The following is a 20,308-nucleotide window of genomic DNA, read 5'->3' on the forward strand; positions in this document are numbered from 1 at the left end:
CTTTTCAGGCAGTGCACTTCGAACCACAACAACTCGATATGGTTCAAAAAATACATCAGAGCCTCTGCCTTCGCTTTTTCAGAGATCCTAAAATATTTAAATGATGCGGTGAGAAGAGAGCAACAATGTAACTCAACAGAAGGACGAAACAGGAGACAATACAGCAGTTATGCCTAAAACAAGTTGTAGGTAAATCTTAAAATTCATTATTTTGTGTAAAATTAATGAGCATTTAGAAATGCATGGATGAATCAAACACAGTACATGTTTCTGTCAAGATGCATTTGATGAACTTTCTTTGAAGAACTGACCTATTGTACAGATAAAGGAATGCAGTTACGCAGTGTCTATCAATTTTCAAAAGGTGCTTGATAACTAGTCTCATGAAAAGCTTGTTGAAAAATTCAGGTATCAAATAAAAGTACAGCAGAGTGGGTAGAATTTTAACCCCAAGATAACAAGCAGGAGGGAGTCGGGAATTAAATTGTTTAATGTACGAAAACCAACACCAGTCCACCACAGTCTACTTTTTATTTAACTGCAGCAACAACTGAGCGAGTTTGAATAACCCAGTCTGGTAAAGAGTCACTGATTATAATATTTCAATTAGGATCTGTTTGTAAGATTTTGGTAGAAATTTGAAATAAACAGCAATGTGCACACTTTTGGTGAATGACAAAACTTTTTGTTTTATTGCTGTTCTGGCCTGCTGCCAATCCCTGTGGGCATAGCAGAGGTAAAGGCAGAAACAAATACAGAATGCTAAAGAAACTCAACAGGTCTAGCAGCATCTGTGGAAAAAGTAACACAGTTAATGTTTTGAATATGGTATGAGTTCATCAGTCAATATCCTTTGCAGATTGATCCAACTAAAAATGTCAAAAATATAGATGTAGCTTCAGTTATTAACATTTAAATTAATATTTCATGCACCACATCTTCTTAATGCTCGTCAAAGGAATATTTTTTAGAAACGCCTGCTGTTCTGCACAGATTTCTCCTGTATTATCAACTTTAAACTTGAACAGAGAGAATATCTTCTTGAACTTTGGCAGCCATCTAAAAATAGAGTTTGGTATAGAGTTTGATAGAGTCACCATTGCCCCACTGGAGCACAGGGCTGCTCTCACATTAGCAAGAGATGACTGGTGGCGGTTTAACCTGAGGGTCATCACTCCTCAAACAAGGGAAGATGATCAGCATCCTTCATGGTAACCTCAGGTGGCATAGGAATTGAACCCATGCTGTTGAGAATTACACTGCATTATGACGTAGTTGTTCAGCCAACTGAGCTAATCAACCTTTCAATAGAACACAAATGACTCTACGACAATGAAAATAGGTTTCATACACAGGTGCTAGAACCAGATTAAGATGAATAAATGTGAGACAATACAGTCTGGGAGTAAAAGAAAGAAATTGAAATGACAATGGTCTGATGTACCTCCATATTTCTGGGGCTTAAAGTTGTGAATGTTAGCCAAATCATTAAGGCAGAATTTTTGCCACAGATTCCTGGTCCTGAAAGTGTTGCATCCAATTTTCTGATCTTTAAGTTGCCACCATGTTTCGACAAAGCTTAAAAAATGACATCAGAGATAATGGGAACTGCAGATGCTGGAGAATCCAAGATAATAAAATGTGAGGCTAGATGAACACAGCAGGCCAAGCAGCATCTCAGGAGCACAAAAGCTGACGTTTCGGGCCTAGACCCTTCATCAGAGAGGGGGATGGGGTGAGGGTTCTGGAATAAATAGGGAGAGAGGGGGAGGCGGACCGAAGATGGAGGGAAAAGAAGATAGGTGGAGAGAGTATAGGTGGGGAGGTAGGGACGGGATAGGTCAGTCCAGGGAAGACGGACAGGTCAAGGAGGTGGGATGAGGTTAGTAGGTAGATGGGGGTGCGGCTTGGGGTGGGAGGAAGGGATGGGTGAGAGGAAGAACAGTTTAGGGAGGCAGAGACAGGTTGGACTGGTTTTGGGATGCAGTGGGTGGAGGGGAAGAGCTGGGCTGGTTGTGTGGTGCAGTGGGGGGAGGGGACGAACTGGGCTGGTTTAGGGATGTGGTGGGGGAAGGGGAGATTTTGAAACTGGTGAAGTCCACATTGATAGCATTAGGCTGCAGGGTTCCCAGGCGGAATATGAGTTGCTGTTCCTGCAACCTTCGGGTGGCATCATTGTGGGACTGCAGGAGGCCCATGATGGTCATGTCATCTAAAGAATGGGAGGGGGAGTGGAAATGGTTTGCGACTGGGAGGTGCAGTTGTTTGTGCCCGCCCCCGCCACAACCGCCCAAAGAGGATCCCCCTCGTTCTCACACACCACCCCACCAATCTCCGGATACAACGCATCATCCTCCGACACTTCCGCCATCTACAATCCGACCCCACCACCCAAGACATTTTTCCATCCCCACCCCTGTCTGCTTTCCGGAGAGACCACTCTCTCCGTGATTCCCTTGTTCACTCCACACTGCCCTCCAACCCCACCACACCCGGCACCTTCCCCTGCAACTGCAGGAATTGCTACACTTGCCCCCACACCTCCTCCCTCACCCCTATCCCAGGCCACAAGATGACATTCCACATTAAGCAGAGGTTCACCTGCACATCTGCCAATGTGGTATACTGCATCCGCTGTACCCGGTGTGGCTTCCTCTACAATGGGGAAATCAAGCGGAGGCTTGGGGACTGCTTTGCAGAACACCTCCGCTCAGTTCGCAACAAACAACTGCACCTCCCAGTCGCAAACCATTTCCACTCCCCCTCCCATTCTTTAGATGACATGTCCATCATGGGCCTCCTGCAGTGCCACAATGATGCCACCCGAAGGTTGCAGGAACAGCAACTCATATTCCGCCTGGGAACCCTGCAGCCTAATGCTATCAATGTGGACTTCACCAGTTTCAAAATTTCCCCTTCCCCCACCGCATCCCTAAACCAGCCCAGTTCGTCCCCTCCCCCCACTGCACCACACAACCAGCCCAGCTCTTCCCCTCCACCCACTGCATCCCAAAACCAGTCCAACCTGTCTCTGCCTCCCTAACCTGTTCTTCCTCTCACCCATCCCTTCCTCCCACCCCAAGCCGCACCCCCATCTACCTACTAACCTCATCCCATCTCCTTGACCTGTCCGTCTTCCCTGGACTGACCTATCCACTCCCTACCTCCCCACCTATACTCTCTCCACCTATCTTCTTTTCCCTCCATCTTCGGTCCGCCCCCCCCTCTCTCCCTATTTATTCCAGAGCCCTCACCCCATCCCCCTCTCTGATGAAGGGTCTAGGCCCGAAACGTCAGCTTTTGTGCTCCTGAGATGCTGCTTGGCCTGCTGTGTTCATCTAGCCTCACATTTTATTATCTTAAAAAATGACCAGTGGTTCAGTGGTTAACACTGCTGCCCCCTACTGCTAGAGACCTGAATTCAATTCCACCCTTGGGTGACTGTCTGGCATTTACACATTCTTCCCATGTATGTGGAGGTCATTTCCTCTGGGTGATCTACTTTCTTCCCACTGTCTAAAGATATGCAGGTTAGGTGGATTGGCCATGGGATATGTACAGTTACTGGGATGGGATAGAATATGGGTGGGTCTGGGTCGGATGGTCTTTGGAGGATTGGTGTGGACTCAGTGGGCCAGACGGCCTATTTCCACACTGTAGGAGTTGTATGATGAGTAATTTTGAAATGTAGTAATTGATGTAACATAGGAAATACAGTCACCAATTTAGAAACAGCAAGTTCCCAAGAATGAAAATAAGATAAATGACTATCAGTCATGCTCACAAAGGAGAAAATAAAATTAGGATAATTTGTATGACCACTAGTTGTCTCAAAATATTTTACAGCCAATGTGTTACAATTTGAAATGCCGTCATTTGTAAATGTAGGAAATCGAGCAGCAAATACAGCCAGTCTCCGCATTGTGAACAAATTCTGTTCTGGAGTCCAATCATAAGTTGAATTTTGTTTGCAAAGTGGAACACAATGCAGAACAATGTAAAATAGCGTTCTTAAGTACAAGAAATATTCATATGTAAAATATTTAAAATTACATCTCTGTATGGGATCATGTTCTTAATTATGAATATTTGTAAGTTGTACATTCATAAATTGGCAACCCTTTGTATGTGCCCAATATGTAAGTCCCACAGACAGTAATGTGATAATGATCGGATAATCTGTTTTTGTCGTGTTGGTCAAAAGATAAATATTGGTCGTGACCAGGGATAACACCCTCTTTCTTCTTCAAAATGAGCCATGGAATCATGTACAGTCACCCATTGAAGAAAGTGGGTCTCAGTTTCATTGCTCATCAAAAGACAGAACTTCCAGCCTGAAACCCTCTGTACTGCACAGGAGTTAAACTTGTTTTTTGTATTCAACTTGAATCAGGAAGTGACTCTCAGCGCTACCAACTGAGCTAAAGTTAACACTAATAAACATTAGGATACATTTTAAGTATCCGGAGAACTTCAGTACTCCTCAGTGAACAGTGCTGTACCGTTAGATCATTTGCCTTCATCTAAGTAAGCAGACTTGGTTTAACATATCATTCAAAAACCATGGCTCTTGAACCCTAACACTAATATAGTACTCTCTTAAGACATTGGTCAGCATGATTCAGTTGAACCAAAGGGTCTGTTTTCATGCTGTAGGACTCTATGACTACAACATGCATTTCCGAGGACTTTAAACTTATGATCTTTTGACTCAAATACCATTGGGCTCCCACAGAGCCAAACCTTTAATGGTGATAGGTATCTCGTCTCATATTTTCCTCATGTAAAGTAAACAGAAAATATAATATCTGCATAATTAAATGGGAAACAAAAGTGTTGTTTTCCTGTTATAGGCACTCCTCATTTTGATAAAGGCTATTTCATGTAATTACTGATCAGGAATTAAAGACACAAAAAATCAGTAAAAATAAACTTCAGACAAATACTAAACTGGAAAAGTTATTTCAAAGGCTATCCTATTTTGGAATTTGTACAAATGGCAAGTCCACATCCATTCAGCTCCAATGCTAAAAATAAAGAATCTCCAAACAGTCTCAGCAGAAATAAAAGAATGAGTTAACTAAACCATAAAACTTTCTTTGTTTTCTTTCTCAGAAGAAGGCCATCTTCTTTAGACTATGTTATTATCTTGCTAAGAAGAAAAGTATTTGAATATATCATAATTTGTTTTTGCTTCAAACTGCAAAATAGATTCAGTATTCATAACAGCAATATCTACTGGATAATTACTGTTGGCAAAGCTCAGGATTTGTTATCCCTCTCAATTTTCAATACCAAAGTAAGCTGTCTCTAAATAACACTGCAGATGTTTCAATCTAGTAGTCTGTCGTAGTTTCATTAAAGTATAAGGATTTGAAATAATGAGAAATAAAAAGTTGGTTTTAAACTTTCACATCAGCTATTGGATGCTTGTACGATGTCTACAAGCAAAGCAAACTTCTCTGATCATAAAATGCTAATCCTTTCCCTGCAGTGCTCCTAGCAAAAGTGGAAAATCTTTTTTTCCCCATTGATACCGGATGACCATTCTTTGTTGAGGAATTGTGCTCGAGATTTATACTAATTAGCTGATACCACCAGAAAAGAAACTCTTAACAGTTGTCAGGGAGGACGAAGTGGGGAGGAGAGAAAATACAGTAATCTTGTTAATGGGAATGCATTTGCACCCTACTTCACAAGTAAAAATATTGTATTCTTTACCATCTGGTAATGTGTACAACTTAGAGAAAAAATAATTGGAAAAACTTGCATATATGCAGTGCATTTCATATTCATTACTTAAGACATTTCAAACCACTTTACAGTAACTTTTCAGTGTATTTGCTGCTGTATTGTAAGCAGATGTAGCAATCATTTTAGTTCAGAGAAAGGTGCCATGAACTGAAAGAAGAGGATTGGCCAATACTTCTTTTATTTTCCAAGTTGTAGGTTGAAGCTTAAATGTTGGTCAGGACATCAATAAGAATTCTCCCAATCTGCAGTGATCAGTACACAGGAATATTTAACGTGCACCAATGCAAAATGAAGGAGGTATCATTTTAAGATCTCATCAAATAATTGATAACACCAATACTACTTTAATCGCTAGTACTAGTCTGAGATATCAACCACAATTGTATGCTTATGTCCTACTCAGGGATCAAGCGTATAAACTTCTCACTCAGATGTGAGAATTACTGAATCAACAATGACACAACTTGGAGCATTGATTTTATTTTTATTTATTAATTTCCTGCATGTGTATTTGTAAACACTTTCATTGCACCCCAATCGTACAGACAGAAACAGTGCTGAAACTAAACGAGTCAATGCTCATTATGACACTGATTTCTTATCAGCAAAATATCAAATAGGTACTTATCCTTTGTACTCAGTTTATTAGAGGAGACTGTTATCAGTGAAGACTGAGGGGGCATGACTGAGATGTATAAAATAATGAGGGGCACAGAGACAGTATGCAGGACGGAACATTTCCCTCTGGTGAAGGAATTAATGATCCAGGTGCATAGATTTAAGGTAAAGGGCAGGTGAGGAATAGGGAATGGGAGAAAAAAATATTTTCACCCAGAAGATGGTAGGAATCTGCAACTCACTGTCTGTGAGAGTGATACAGGCAGAAAATCTCATAACATTTAAAAAGTTTTAACTGGCACATTATGAACCGGCACTCTTGATAAAGTGGAAAATATTACACACCTGAAATACTGGAAGTTTACTGTATTATTACAATCTGCACAATGTCCAAATAGTCAGTTGAAGGTGCAAGTGAGAAGGCTGTCAGTAAGTTTTATTCATTTAAGGTAAAGTTGCATTATTAGTTAAGTGATTTATGCTGTAAGTGAAGTATAACCGTGATGTGTATACCCCAGCATTACATTTATAATATTTAGTGTGCGTTTTCACATTGTTTATGTGTGCCTCTTGATCAACTGGAAATGTTGATCAGCCAGTACATTCCTGGTCCCTTGGCATTGGTTAATAAAACGTTTGCTGTACTTAGATGTGACATTGAGATGTCAAGGCATACAAGGCCATGGACCAAGTAGTGGAAAACAGGGTTTGAATAGTTAGGTAGTTAGGTATGATGCAGATTTGCAGATATGATGAGCCAAAGGACATTTTTATGTGCTCATTGTTTATTCATATTAGGTCTACAATGATAACTTGATTCATAGCTGTCATTAGACACATTGCAATTATATTTTTGCCATTAACTAACTTTTTGGTATCAATATTATTTTCCTCTATATAGTATTTCAGTCTCATGTGGAGTGGTTACCTCACCTTTTTATCCAGATTTCCTGCTTTCTGTAACTGTCAATAAATGCCATGTCCTTGACATGTGACAACATTCATTCAGGGATATGACTGTTGTCATGTTATTACTACAGATTTATTGAGAAATAATCTGAAGTTGATTACAGAGAAATTTTCTGTCAGTATAGGTTTCAGAACATTAATATACAGAGACCAAACAAAGAATATATGCTGGGGAATTACTAGATACAGAATTTGCTTCCTGAATGAGGAGTTATTTTTTATCACTTATGATTTGATAATATCTTGTTCAGAAGTGCAAAGAAAAATTGCTATATTCAGTAGGGAAATATAGCAGGAAAATAAAATAATGAACAACATAAATTCTGTGTAATGAAGCAGTGAGAATGAAATTTGCATACATTGTAAATGATGGATTTGTGCGATAATATTTTATTATTACACATACATGTGTGATTTTTAAAAAACCACAATATGTACACTCATATGAAATCAATTGACTGACAAATCACAACAGTATTATAGCAACTACTTGACTAGACTCGAATGTACATAGATAATAACTTTCATCATCGTAACAATGTTAATTAAATACATTTAACACAAGAAAAATCTCCGGATAGAACTGTATAAGTAAAATATTTTGTGATACCATGTAGGAGTTTAGTGTTGGACTTTATTTATTGACATATTAACTTTGGATTAATGCTGTTCACCTTTATCCTCTAACTCTGACCTACAGCAATACCCACAATACTTTCCAAAAATATAAATGTATTTACACAACTATTAGTCCAAAGTTTACAAGAATGGTATATTGATCTCAAATCAATTGTGGTAGGACAGCTATATTAGATAGAGACAAAAATAAATGAGAGAATAATGTCATTATCTTTAAATGATTAATTGAGAAAAGTTACACTCCATGTCCATGTGATCAATCTTTGGAGACCGGCTGGGAATGTGTTGGAATAGTCAAATCTCAGGGCAACAAAGGCAATGAATTCAGAGAGAGACGAAGTCAACAGTGTAAATCAGCAATGTACAGAGATGGAAATATTTGGTTTTACTGAAGGTATGAATACAATGTCAGAAGCTCATCTTGGGATCAAGCGTGATACTAAGTTTGTGAGCAGACTGGTTTAATTTCTGAATGTTGCCCAGAAGAGGGATGATATCAGTAGCTAGAGAACAGAGAGCTAGGAGCAGGAACATTGGCTTCCATCTTACCAATATTTAAGGAGGTAATCTCTGCTCACCCCGAAGTACTGGATGTTTGATGATCAAATTTATAATTGAGTAATTCAGGCTCTTCATTAGGATTGGGAAATTCAACATGATACACTGTCTCCACGCCGTCCCCAGTCAAATGGAAAGGCTATGGGCGGCAATGAAAATTGCCAAAGATATCATAAAGATATCAAGAAATCAAGCACATGCTTGCATGAGAGAATCCTTCAGTGGAGAAATATACCTTTTTAAGACATGCAAACTAGTCCAGTCCAAAGACAAATATCATGCTGTACTCATATTGTTCACCTAACAACAAAACAAAACTACTAAAGCTGGAAACAGTTGCAGGTATGAGTAACAAAATCAAGGCGCAACGGCATAAAGCCAAACATCACTTTCATAAAACTGCCAAGTTGTCGCCAAAGCTGAGCTTGGTAGAGCCAGTCAGTCTGCAAATGCTTAAAGCTCTCAACAAGAGTCAGTTCACTTGGCAAATTGGAAGCTGTGATGAGTAGGCGCCATTTGTTTCCATTTGGTGAACACAAATGACCAGGTATATTGCCACAGCTGCAGATGCCTGCAATATAGAGAAGCTGTGCCTTCTCTGCAGGCAGCTACACAGGAAGATGCGATTTCAACATCTGCACAGTATACTGAACAATCAACATTCTCATAAATCTACTGTTCGCTAGCAACTAAAATAGATCAGTGAAGACAGTTACCATGGCAACAAAACTCACCATTGGAGCAAGGCTCGCTAGGGAAGAAACATCGCTCAAGGAATGAGCAGTTACCAGAACAAACAACAAATGCTTACATGTATCATTAGGAGATTAGAGGATTAGATAGGGTGGACAGCGAGAGTCTTTTTCCGAGGATGGCGACATCAGCTTGTACGAGGGAGCATAGCTACAAATTGAGGGGTGATAGATTTAAGACAGATCTCAGAGGTAGGTTCTTTACTCAGAGAGTGGTAAGGGCGTGGAATGCCCTGCCTGCCAATGTAGTTAACTCAGCCACATTAGGGGCATTTAAACAGTCCTTGGATAAGCATATGGATGATGATGGGATAGTGTAAGGAGATGGGCTTAGATTAGGTCACAGGTCAGCACAACATCGAGGGTCGAAGGGCCTGTTCTGCGCTGTATTGTTCTATGTTCTATTTCATTTTGTTATGAGCAGGAACTTTCAAACATTGATTGTGGAAGGCTGTTCACAGTTAAAAGTACTGTTGTTAAGTGGGAGGCCTTCAAAAAAAGAGAGAACCAGAGTTCAGAGACAGTATGACAGTTAGTGTGAAGGGCACGGCTGGTAGGTGTAGGGAGTGTGGATGAGTAGAATAATTGAGGCTAGGGTCAAGAAAAAGAAGGAGGCTTATGTCAGATACTGACAACTAGGATCAAGTGAATCTACAGAGGGATACAAAGGCAATCAGAATATACTTAAGAAGGAAATTGGGGGTGGGGTGCAAAAAAGGGGCACAAAGTAGTTTTGGCACATAGGATTAAAGAGAATCCAATGAGATTCTACAAAAACATTAAAGACAAAAGAGTAACAAATTGGGCACCTTAAAGATCAACAAGGCCATCTATGAAAGGTGACTGGTGAGATCCCAAATGAATGTTACAAGTTAGTATTTACAATGGAGATGGACATGGAAGCTAGGGAACTAGGGGGTATAAACAGTAGTGTCTTGAAATGTCCATTTTACAGAAAAGGAGGTCTTAAAATGCATAATGTTTGATGAATCCCTTGGACCTGATCAGGTACCTCCCTGAACTTTGAGGAAAGCTAGGGAAGAGCTCGCTGGTTTCTTGCTGAGATATTTGATTCACTGACAGCTATGGGTGAAGTGTCGAAGACAGGAGGGTGGCTAATGCGGAGCCGTTATTTAAGAAAGGTGGTAAGGAACTGCCAGGGAACTATAGAGTGCTGCGACTGACATCAGTAGTGGGTAAATTGTTGGAGAGAATTCTGATGATCAGGATTTATACACATTTGAAAGGCAATAACTGATTAGGGATAGTCAATGTGGCTTTGTGTGTGGGAAATGATGTCTCACTAACTTCAGTGAGTTATCTTTTAGATGATAAAGAAGATTGATGAAGGCAAAGCAGTAAATAACATCTATAAGGACTTAAACAAGGCATTCAACAAGGTTCTGTGGGGCAGGCTGGTTAGCAAGGATAGAGCACATGTAATCCAGGGGAATGGCAAATCGAATATAGAACTGGCTTCAAGGTGGGAGATACAGGGTGATGGTGGAAGGTTGTTTTTTTGGACTGGAGGCCTGTGAACAGTGGTATGCCACAAGGATTGATGCTGGGTCCAGTAAGTTTGAAGGTGACACTGAGATTGGTGGAATAATGGACAGTGAAGAAGGTTATCTCAGAAAACAACAGGATTTTGATCAGATGGGCCAGTGAACTGAGGTGTGGAAGATGGAATTCAATTTAGATAAATGTGAGGTGTTGCACTTTGGTAAGGCAACCAGTACTGGACTTATACAGTCAATGGTAGAGCTCTGGGGAGAGTGTTGAACAAACAAACCTAGAGGTGCAGCTGCATAATTCCTTGAACTTGAAACTGCAGGTTGAGGCTGGTGAAGAAGGCATTTGGCACACTTGCCTTCATTGGTCAGTGCACTGAGTATAGGGGTTAGGATGTCATGCTGTGGCTGTACAGGTCATTGCTGAGGCCATTTTTAGAATACTGCATTCAGTTCTGGTCTTCCTGTTATGGAAATGATGCTGTTAAACCTGAAAGGGTTCAGAAAAAATTTACAAAGATGTGGCCGGGATAGGAGGCTTTGGGTCATAAGGCGAGGTTGAATAGGCTGGATCTTTTTCCCTGGAGTGCAGGAGACTGAGGGGTAGACATCTATAAAATCATGAACGGCATGGATAGGGCAAATAGCCCAGATCTTTCTCTAAGAGTAGGGGAATCTAAAACTAGGTGACATAGATTTAGGGTGACAGGGTCAAGATTTAAAAGGAAATTGAGGGCAACTTTTTCATGCAGAGCGTAGACATGGTAGAAGCTGGTACAAGTACAACCTTTAAAGATATCTGGATGAGTACATGAATCGGATGGGTTTAAAGGGATATGGGCCAAATGGTCACAAATGGATCAGAATCAATTTAGAATATGTGATTGGAAGAATAGGAATGAGAGGTCTGTTTCCATGTTCTATAACTCCGTGACTCTATGAGAAGGGAAATGTTTAGAGAAATGCAATTGTTATCAATATACTGGTTGGCTTGCTGTAGTCATGTGACCTCAGCCCTGCTACAAATGCCTCTGTATGCAGTCTGTGGCAACCATTAAGCGCGTCACTTTTTATTGGGCTCTTTAATTGTCTGTAACTCATTAGGCATTGGAGGAGGATGAACTCTCAGTGGGAGGAAGATGAACAACACAAGGAACCAATTTTCTTGAAATAATTAGGTTGAAGCCTGGGTCATTTTAACTAGCAGGCCTCAACTGTATGTCAACAGTTACAGTTGACTCACCTACAATTGTAATGGAATCTGTCTTTAGATAGATCAAAGCAGCAAGGCCTGAGGCCTCCCATCAGCACCAGGCTAGATCCCTTGCACTGGAGCAATTACGTTGAACCATGATTCTGTTTGATCTAGTAAATGCCCAGGCTTTTCTCACAGGCTCAGATGATTCTTGTTCAACTCAGTCACTTCCAAGGAAAGTTTCCTTTTTTAACTTGAGAGTTAATCAACTCTTTATCCTTCCAGTTCACTTGGCTTTTGAAATGTAGTTGGGCTCCTAATGACATCATGGGATCCGACTCTCCCAAATGGAACTACGTTCCTGCCCAAGTTAGTAGCGTCTCAGATTTTAAAATAAAAGGGACAGGTTCAACCAACAATGGGCAGGAATCAAGGACAGTGAGCTCCCAGTGAATTTCCACTGCTGTCAGATAGGTTGGAAGTCTTTAGCAGGCCTGGCATCCTCTGTGGAGAGGAATCAGTCAACATTTTGAGCCCAATAGCCCTTTTTCAGATGATCTGAAGAAGCCTGACTGCACTCAAAGCATTAACTGTTTTCTCTGCACAGATGCTGCCAGACCTGTTGAGTTTCTCCAGCGATTTCTGGTTTTGTTTCAGATGTCCAGCATCCACAGTTCTTTGTTTTATGTCAGGTTAGAAGTCTTCCTTTGTTTTTATTAGCCATTTTAAAAAATATAAAACCACCGATAAAATTACTCAAGGAGACAATATGTAGATAGTTTTAATTACATTGCAGAGGACTCACACTTTATTGTCTTTTCTGCTCAGGTAGCACATCTAGTGGCTTAAAAACATGGAGAATAGCTAAACACGATAGCAGAACAAATATGCAAAAACTAAAAGGAAAACCCATCTTATCCACAAGTAAACCGGCTATGGCACTGAAAGTAAGTTTTCCCAAGACTTCAAAACTTGCCAGAAATGTGTAATGGGTGGCCTGCAAGAGAGAATAGGATATATGGAATATATTAGCATGTCATCATTATCATCCATAAAAACATTCCATATGGTGTTAGACGCATCACCAAATGACAACCTCTATTTTAAAAGAAATGCTTAAAACATATTCAAGCTTTGAATCTAGCACAACTATTTGTTACTTATTTCACCTTTTATACTTCTGCTATCACATATTTCTGCAACATTTTTACCCCAACACTTTGAAGATTTAGCAGCAAGTTAAACCTGAGGACACAGAATAGCCAGAAAACTGCTAAGGTTTTATGAAAATAATCAATCTACTATAAACACCAGCAATATAAAAAGGATAATGTCAAAGGTCAGTTTATCTTACAATGCGTATATTTCTCTGAGCTCCAATTCTGACTGGTTGTGTCTTATTTGAATCAATTAACAAAGTGTTACAGTGAAAGCATTCTGCAAAAGCATAATAATCAAATTCTATTTTTGGATAAAACATCTTAGCTGTCAGTTTTTAAAATCAATATTCAAAATTACAACAAACAAGTTTCCTACCACATCAACCTGAGATTCCTACACTTAGACTTAAATGTTACAACAGTTTAAGTGCGACGGGCCTCGAGCTGGAAAGCAAGGCTGCTGTAGGGAGTGACAACACAGTGTGGGGCTGGAGAAACAAAGCAGGCCAGGCAGCATCAGAGGAGCAGGAAAGTTGATGTTTCGGGTCAGGACCCGATCCAAAACTTCAACTTTCCTGCTCCTCTGATGCTGCCTGGCCTGCTGTGTTCCTCCAGCCCCACACTGTGTTGTCTCTGGCTCCAGCATCTGCAGTTCTTGCTATCTCCCCATGGAGGTAGTGATATATTTTTGGTGGTACAGATTTGATGGACCGAAAGCCTCTAGTGTGTTCTATGATTCTATTCTACAACATCTGGGAACATGAATAAGGCAGGTAGCATCCGAAACATGTTCTACTATTCAGTGAAATTATGGCTGATCCAGTCACTTTTAATAGCCAGCATAACTCCAGGAGACAGGATTGGTAATCATGACCTGGGAGTCAGTGAGGCACATACAAAAGTTAGATCCAAATTGGATGGTGTAAAGGTTTACACATGTATCATCCAGTATTCCTGAAAATTTCCACTCTAGTGACACTGAGCAGTAGGAATTTACTATGTATTCTAAGCAGACAGCAAACAAATATCAGAAGGGTGAATTTCAAAATTAAAATGCCATTTCAACCGAGTGATTTACCAGACTAATAATCCAGAGAGTTGACTTCCACTCCGATAGTTGTAATTTGAGAATCTGAATCATTGGAATCAATTTTAAAACTGAAAGTGTGACTAAAAGAATGGTACAAGTAAAAATAGTTGTGAAAACTGTTCTAAAAAATGATGTTTTGTTCACTCAGTTCGTTGATTGATTCGTTGAAGTACCAGATGGAAGGAAACCTATTGCCTTTCTTGGCTTGGTCTTTGTGTGGCTGTACTCACATACCAAATATGATTGATAGGTAATAAGTACAGCACTTGTCAGTGATATTTACATCTCAAAACTACACTAGAAGTATTTCCACAGCCGGACAACTCCACAGAAATGTTTTGTCTGCTCTCTGTTCCAAATACTTTGCATTTAATCTTGCAGATGGGCCATTTGTGTGGAGTGGTTCTTAAGTGAGTCCAAATCATGGGATTTCTATCCCAAACTGGAGTGAAGGCATAATGCACATGTTTAAGGGGGGTGGATTGCTCTGCAGTGCAAACACACAATTACGGAATGATTCTACTCTGGCAGCAGGCACAATCTTCAGGACGCACACCATATAATAGTAAGTTTTTCTCTAAGTTTATTTCCTCAGGGAGGTGAAAGGAATCCCTTTTTGATAAATAACCCCTTTAGGCTCAATACAATCTGAAAGCATCAACCGTATAGTCTTTTATAGGGTCACAGTGAGATTAATATACAAAGCCTTTAAAAGAAAAGTCTGGAAACTCTCAAAGGAGAATTTTCTGTCCTTTTCCTTGAAGTAGAACCCATTCTATTGACGTTACTTAAATTTTGAATGTAGGCATGGTGTTATATTCATAGAATCCCTACAATGTGGAAAGTGGCCACTTGGCCCATCAGGTCCACTTCAACCCTCTGAACAGCATCCCATCCAAACCAGTCCTCCATTATATCCCTGTAATCCTGCATTTCCCATGGCTAGCCCACCATGTCCTACACATCCGTGGACACTATGGTGGCAATTTAGTATGGCCAATCCAGGTAACCGGTACATCTTTGGCTTGTGGGTAGAATGTGGAGCACCCGGAGGGGACCCACACAGACACAGGGACAATATGCAAACTCCACAGAGACAGTCACCCAAAGGTGGAATTGAACCTGGGTCCCTGGTGCCATGCGGCAGCAGTGCTAACCACTGAGCCACTGTGCTGTTCCTTTTGGAGGGATAAAGTCTATCTGTACTAACTCACTACGGTCCTAGTAATTTTGCCTCACCAAAACCAGTTGTAGTTAAAGGATATTAAGTCACAAGATACATTTCACTGGAAAGACATTCAAAATGCCACAATGTTGGTGAGAGGCAACTGTTGATATCAGCAAACGTAAAACAATAATAAGTAACAGCACTGAAAGAGGCAATTCAGTTCGCTTTGAAAGAGCATTTGTGACTGATTGGAAGTAAGATCGGTCCCAACATCACCCTCGAGACAGTAATTGATTTACAACCTATCACTTTGCTGTCTGCTTTCACTCTTTAGCTCCCCTTGGATCAGAGAACAATGCAGCACACAAACAGGCCCTTTGGCCATGATGCCATTCTCAACTAATCTCATCTGCCTGCTCATGGTCCATATCCCATGTTGTTCATGTCTCTTTCTCAACGCCTCTTAAATATTTATATCGTATTTGCTGCTGCCACCTTCCCTGGCAGCACCTGCCAGGCACCTCTGTGTAAAAGACGTTCCTTGCACATCTCCTTTAAATTTTCCCCCTCTCATTTTAAACCTATGCTGCCTGGAATTTGACATTTCCACCCTGGGAAAAAGACTCTGACTATCCGGTCTATCCATGTTTATCATAATTTTATATACTTCTATCAGGGTGCTCCTCAACCTCCAATGCTCTAGTGAAAACAATCCAAGTTTTTCCAACCTCTCCTTATAGCTAATGCACTCCAATCCAGGCAACATGCAGGTAAACATCCTGCGCACCCTCTCCAAAGCCTCCATGTCCTTCCTATAGTGTGGCAACCGCGCCTGCACACACTACTCCAAATGTGGTCTAACTAAAGTTTTACACAGTAGCAACACGACCTGCCAATTTTTACACTCAATGCCCCAACTGATGAAGACAAACATGCCATACACCTTTATCACATTACCCACTGTTTTGCTACTTTCAGGGAGCTGCGGACTTTCACCCCAAGATCCCCCTGTGCACCAATGCTCCCAAGGGTCCTGAAATTTACTGTATACTTTCCTCTAGCATTTGACCTCCCAAAATATATCCCCTCACACTTGGAGTCATAGATCATACAGCATGGAAACAGACCCTTCGGTCCAAACAGTCCATGCCAACTATAAACACAAAGTGAACTAGTCCCACCTGCCTGTGCTTGACCCATGTCCCTCCAAGCATTTCTTATTCAAGTACTTATTTAATATCTTTTAACCATTGTACCCACCTCCAACACTTCCTCACAAAGTCCATTCCACACACGGACCATTCTCTACGTAAAAACAAAATGCCCCTTGTGCCTTCTTTAAATCTTTCTCCTCTCACCTTAAAATTATGCCCCCTAGTCTTGAAAAACCCCAACCCAAGCAAAAGACCCCAGCCGTTCACTTTATCTACACCGCTCTCAACCTCCTACGGCCCAGTGAAAAAAAGTTCCAGTCTATCCAGTCTCTGTTTATAACTCAAACTCTCCATTCCCGGCAACATCCTGGTAAATCTCTTCTGAAGCCTCTCCAGCTTAAAAATATCCTTCTTACAACAGGGAAAATAACTTTTCAATTATCTCAGAATTGTACCTCTTCTGTAGCTAGCTACAGTGATGTATATCCACCAATAAGAACAGACAATCCCAAGACAAAACAAAGACAAAAGTGAATTGATGGCAGTCAACTACCACATATTGGCAATCATGGAAAAAGCCATAAGGTACCAGATGTGATCATTAGGGAAAATATCACAGAATTTATCCCATCTTCTTCTGCATGTCTAATAGCCGCGTCAAAGCAACATTATCTCTGAAGAGACTTCTGAGCTCATTTTCTCATTGTAGCTTCATTTAAATCTGATCACCTGTTCATAGCTACTGGTTTCAAGATACAATAAGTAAAGTCATGACAAAAAGCATGGATCATAAAAATATCATAAAATCAGCCAGAACATCACAAGATTCCATCAAATCTTTAGGTCAAACCAATATTTAAGTAAGTTGCACATCAGTTGCCTAAAAGACTTGTAAACTACACTGACTTTTTTTTAGAAACCTTAAAGTTATTTTGATATGCATTTATTTTTGACCTGAATTTAAGTGATCTCCATTTAATCTCACTGATATTGTAATCAAACCAGAAGAGAAAATGATATTTATTATTTAATAAGGTGCTGTGCCTTATGAACATAAAAGGTGATTGATATATACAATTTGTTTACTTATGAATTAAATATAGGCTACATATATTTATCTCCATCTAGTGGTAATGCTTCATGTAATCAACATTAAGTCCATTATAAAACTAGATATGATTCTCCAATAATGATTGTTTGAGTGTTTTGGCTAGAGAACAAGCTAGTAATTTCATCTTGTTGATTTTTGCTTGGAATTACTAAGCTGCCTCAGTGGAGATTTTCATGCTGTTAATGCATAACAGCAGGAACTGGACCTTAAAAGTAATTTACTGTATAGCGTATTTCAATGTGACAAACAGAATATAGATGTATTATTTTAAAGTACATAGGCTGACAAGGCTATAAAAATAGAGAAAGCTGAGGGTGGGTGATCATTTGCATCACATATACTACACTTTCATTTGTTACTACTATAGTTTTTGCATTGCTTAACCTTTCAGTTCATAAGAACAGTGCCCAATCTGAAACTAAGAAGCCAGGCCAGTTGGTCCCAATTTCAAGCCACACCCTATTTTGAATTAGCTGATTTCAGTAAACATATATGAGAGTTGGTTGAAGGCTGGACTGGAAATTGTCTCCACTGTCATACTCATTCACATACTCACTAAGCCCAGAAATAGAGCTGAAATTTACCATCAGCTTTGGGAATCTGTCATCTGGGCCATTTCTGGATTATGAATTATGGATAATGAAGTAAGGAGCTGCCAATCAAGGGACCATCACAAAGAAGCTGGCAACCCTCACTGTGTTACCAGTGGCAGCAGTGCTAAGGCCTGGGCAGAGGAGAAGCAAATCAGGTCTGGGGCCACCATCGAGGAGCAGCTGAGGTCCCCATAATGGCATCACCATGAGCAGACAGGCAGTTTGCCACTTTTGAGTTAGAGCTGAAGGACATTTTGGGCACAATCTTGACTTTACGTTGCACAGACTAAGTTGGAGTATAGCAAGAAATGTGAGTGGCGCTGCAGAATCCGTGGCTGTCCTGCAATTATTGCTTTCAATTGGCCACTTAACAAGCTGGAGTTCATTGCCGTTGCTGCTGAGTGACCTGTTGTCATTGCGAGGTGTCTACCCCTGCGCAAAGTGTGAAGTGGCTGCAGCACATACTGGGGCCGATCTATCGTCCTTTTTCATACAATTTTCCTCACTGTACACCTCACCTCCCCATGAACCTGCCCATTAGGCACTCGGAAGATTCTGCCGATAAAGAACACCTTCATCACAAGGTTCCAACAAAAAGGACCTCCATCAAACACCACTCTCTTACGGCAATTTTATGGGAAAAGCAAAGCTATTCCAGGCATTAGGGATTTCAATCTCTACCATCAAGAGTGGCTGGCACTAAGCTTACATATCCTGCTGCCCAAATCCAGAAGGACAATTATCAGTTTTGACGCGCAAACAAGCAGTAACTTAAATTAAGACGTTAAAATAAGAGTTTAACCATGGCCAACACAAAATATATTTTTGAAACATCTATTTGTTACATCAATGTCATTAAACTAAGTGATTAAGGCCATGGCAGGAAGGCCTATGGCCAGGATTTCCACTGCATTGTCATTTGTAGTCATTAGTGGGCAATTGCTGCCGTCTCTGTGTCTTTCACTGCCACGATAATGTTTTTACTTCAGGACATCGGCATCTCGTAAAATCCTAGGCTTGCACTTGACAATTTTTTCCAAACTTAACACAAAAGCCAACAATTCCCTGGAACTTGCCATTGGAACATGTGTGAGATCTGCGTTTCCTTTGAGGGTACTTTCAGAAATCCACACAATGGCAAAAATACACTTATCACCTGTCTGTGATTGCCCCGTACAGGCGGTGGGTGATGACAGGGGTCTCAGCTGCCTGTTACATCTTTGCAGGCACGCCTGTTGCACCTTGTTCCATACAGGGACTCAAAAGGCCACTGTTGCACTATCTCTGTTCATTGTGGTGGTATCATCGACAAACAGCTTCCAGCCAATCAAAAGCAATGGGAGGGGAGGGTCAGGCTAGGAGTTAGCAACAACATCAGGGAATGGCGCTCAGCAGGCACCTCCTTCTCAATGCCATATTCTCAATCAGGCTTTTGAACAAAGGGCCTAGCTCCGGGTTTGCGGATCTGCTCCACAAAATGCAGCAACACAAAGCCCTTAAGTTTGCAGTGACTGCTCACTGGCAATACAGCAGGAAAGACTTTCCTGTCCACAGACTGAAATGGAGTAGAGTCTGGATGTTATTGGGGGTCCTCTCCTGAATAAATGCACCTACCACCAAACTCACAAGGAGGTTCAAGATTCTGTCCAGTATTCACTCACCTATAGCTACAGAATTTATGTGCTTTATAATTTACTCCAAATTTTTTGATGACTTTAAGAAATATTAACATCCTATTTATAAAAGAGCACGTGCAAATTCCAATCTTGTGGTGTGGTGCCCACTTGAACTGCTGGTTACTCTCATCTCTTAGTCAGGAGGCTATAACTTTGAGTCGAGATCTAAAAACATAATCACAAGACACTTCAGCATAGGGCACACTGAGCTGCAGTGGAACAAAGAACAAAGAAAATTACAGCACAGGAGCAGGCCTTTCGGCCCTCCAAGCCTGTGCCAATTGAGATCCTCTGTCTAAACCTGTCATCAATTTTCTAAGGGTCTGCATCCCTTTGCTCCCTGCCCATCTATATACCTGT

At 40.7% G+C, this 20,308-nt stretch overlaps 1 protein-coding gene across 1 annotated transcript in view; it reads right to left on the reverse strand.

Moving 5' to 3' along the window:
- Window positions 1-7,737: 7,737 nt before the first annotated feature.
- Window positions 7,738-20,308, reverse strand: part of mfsd3 (major facilitator superfamily domain containing 3) — a 117,664-nt gene continuing 105,093 nt past the window's right edge. Inside the window, exon 7 of the mRNA XM_048527551.2 lies at window positions 7,738-12,993. Coding sequence (XP_048383508.1) covers window positions 12,805-12,993 — 189 coding nt within the window. The 3' untranslated portion in view covers window positions 7,738-12,804. The remainder of the gene's footprint in view (window positions 12,994-20,308) is intronic.

The sequence above is a fragment of the Stegostoma tigrinum genome, chromosome 3 (genome assembly GCF_030684315.1).
Source record: "Stegostoma tigrinum isolate sSteTig4 chromosome 3, sSteTig4.hap1, whole genome shotgun sequence".
Classification (NCBI taxonomy): domain Eukaryota; kingdom Metazoa; phylum Chordata; class Chondrichthyes; order Orectolobiformes; family Stegostomatidae; genus Stegostoma; species Stegostoma tigrinum.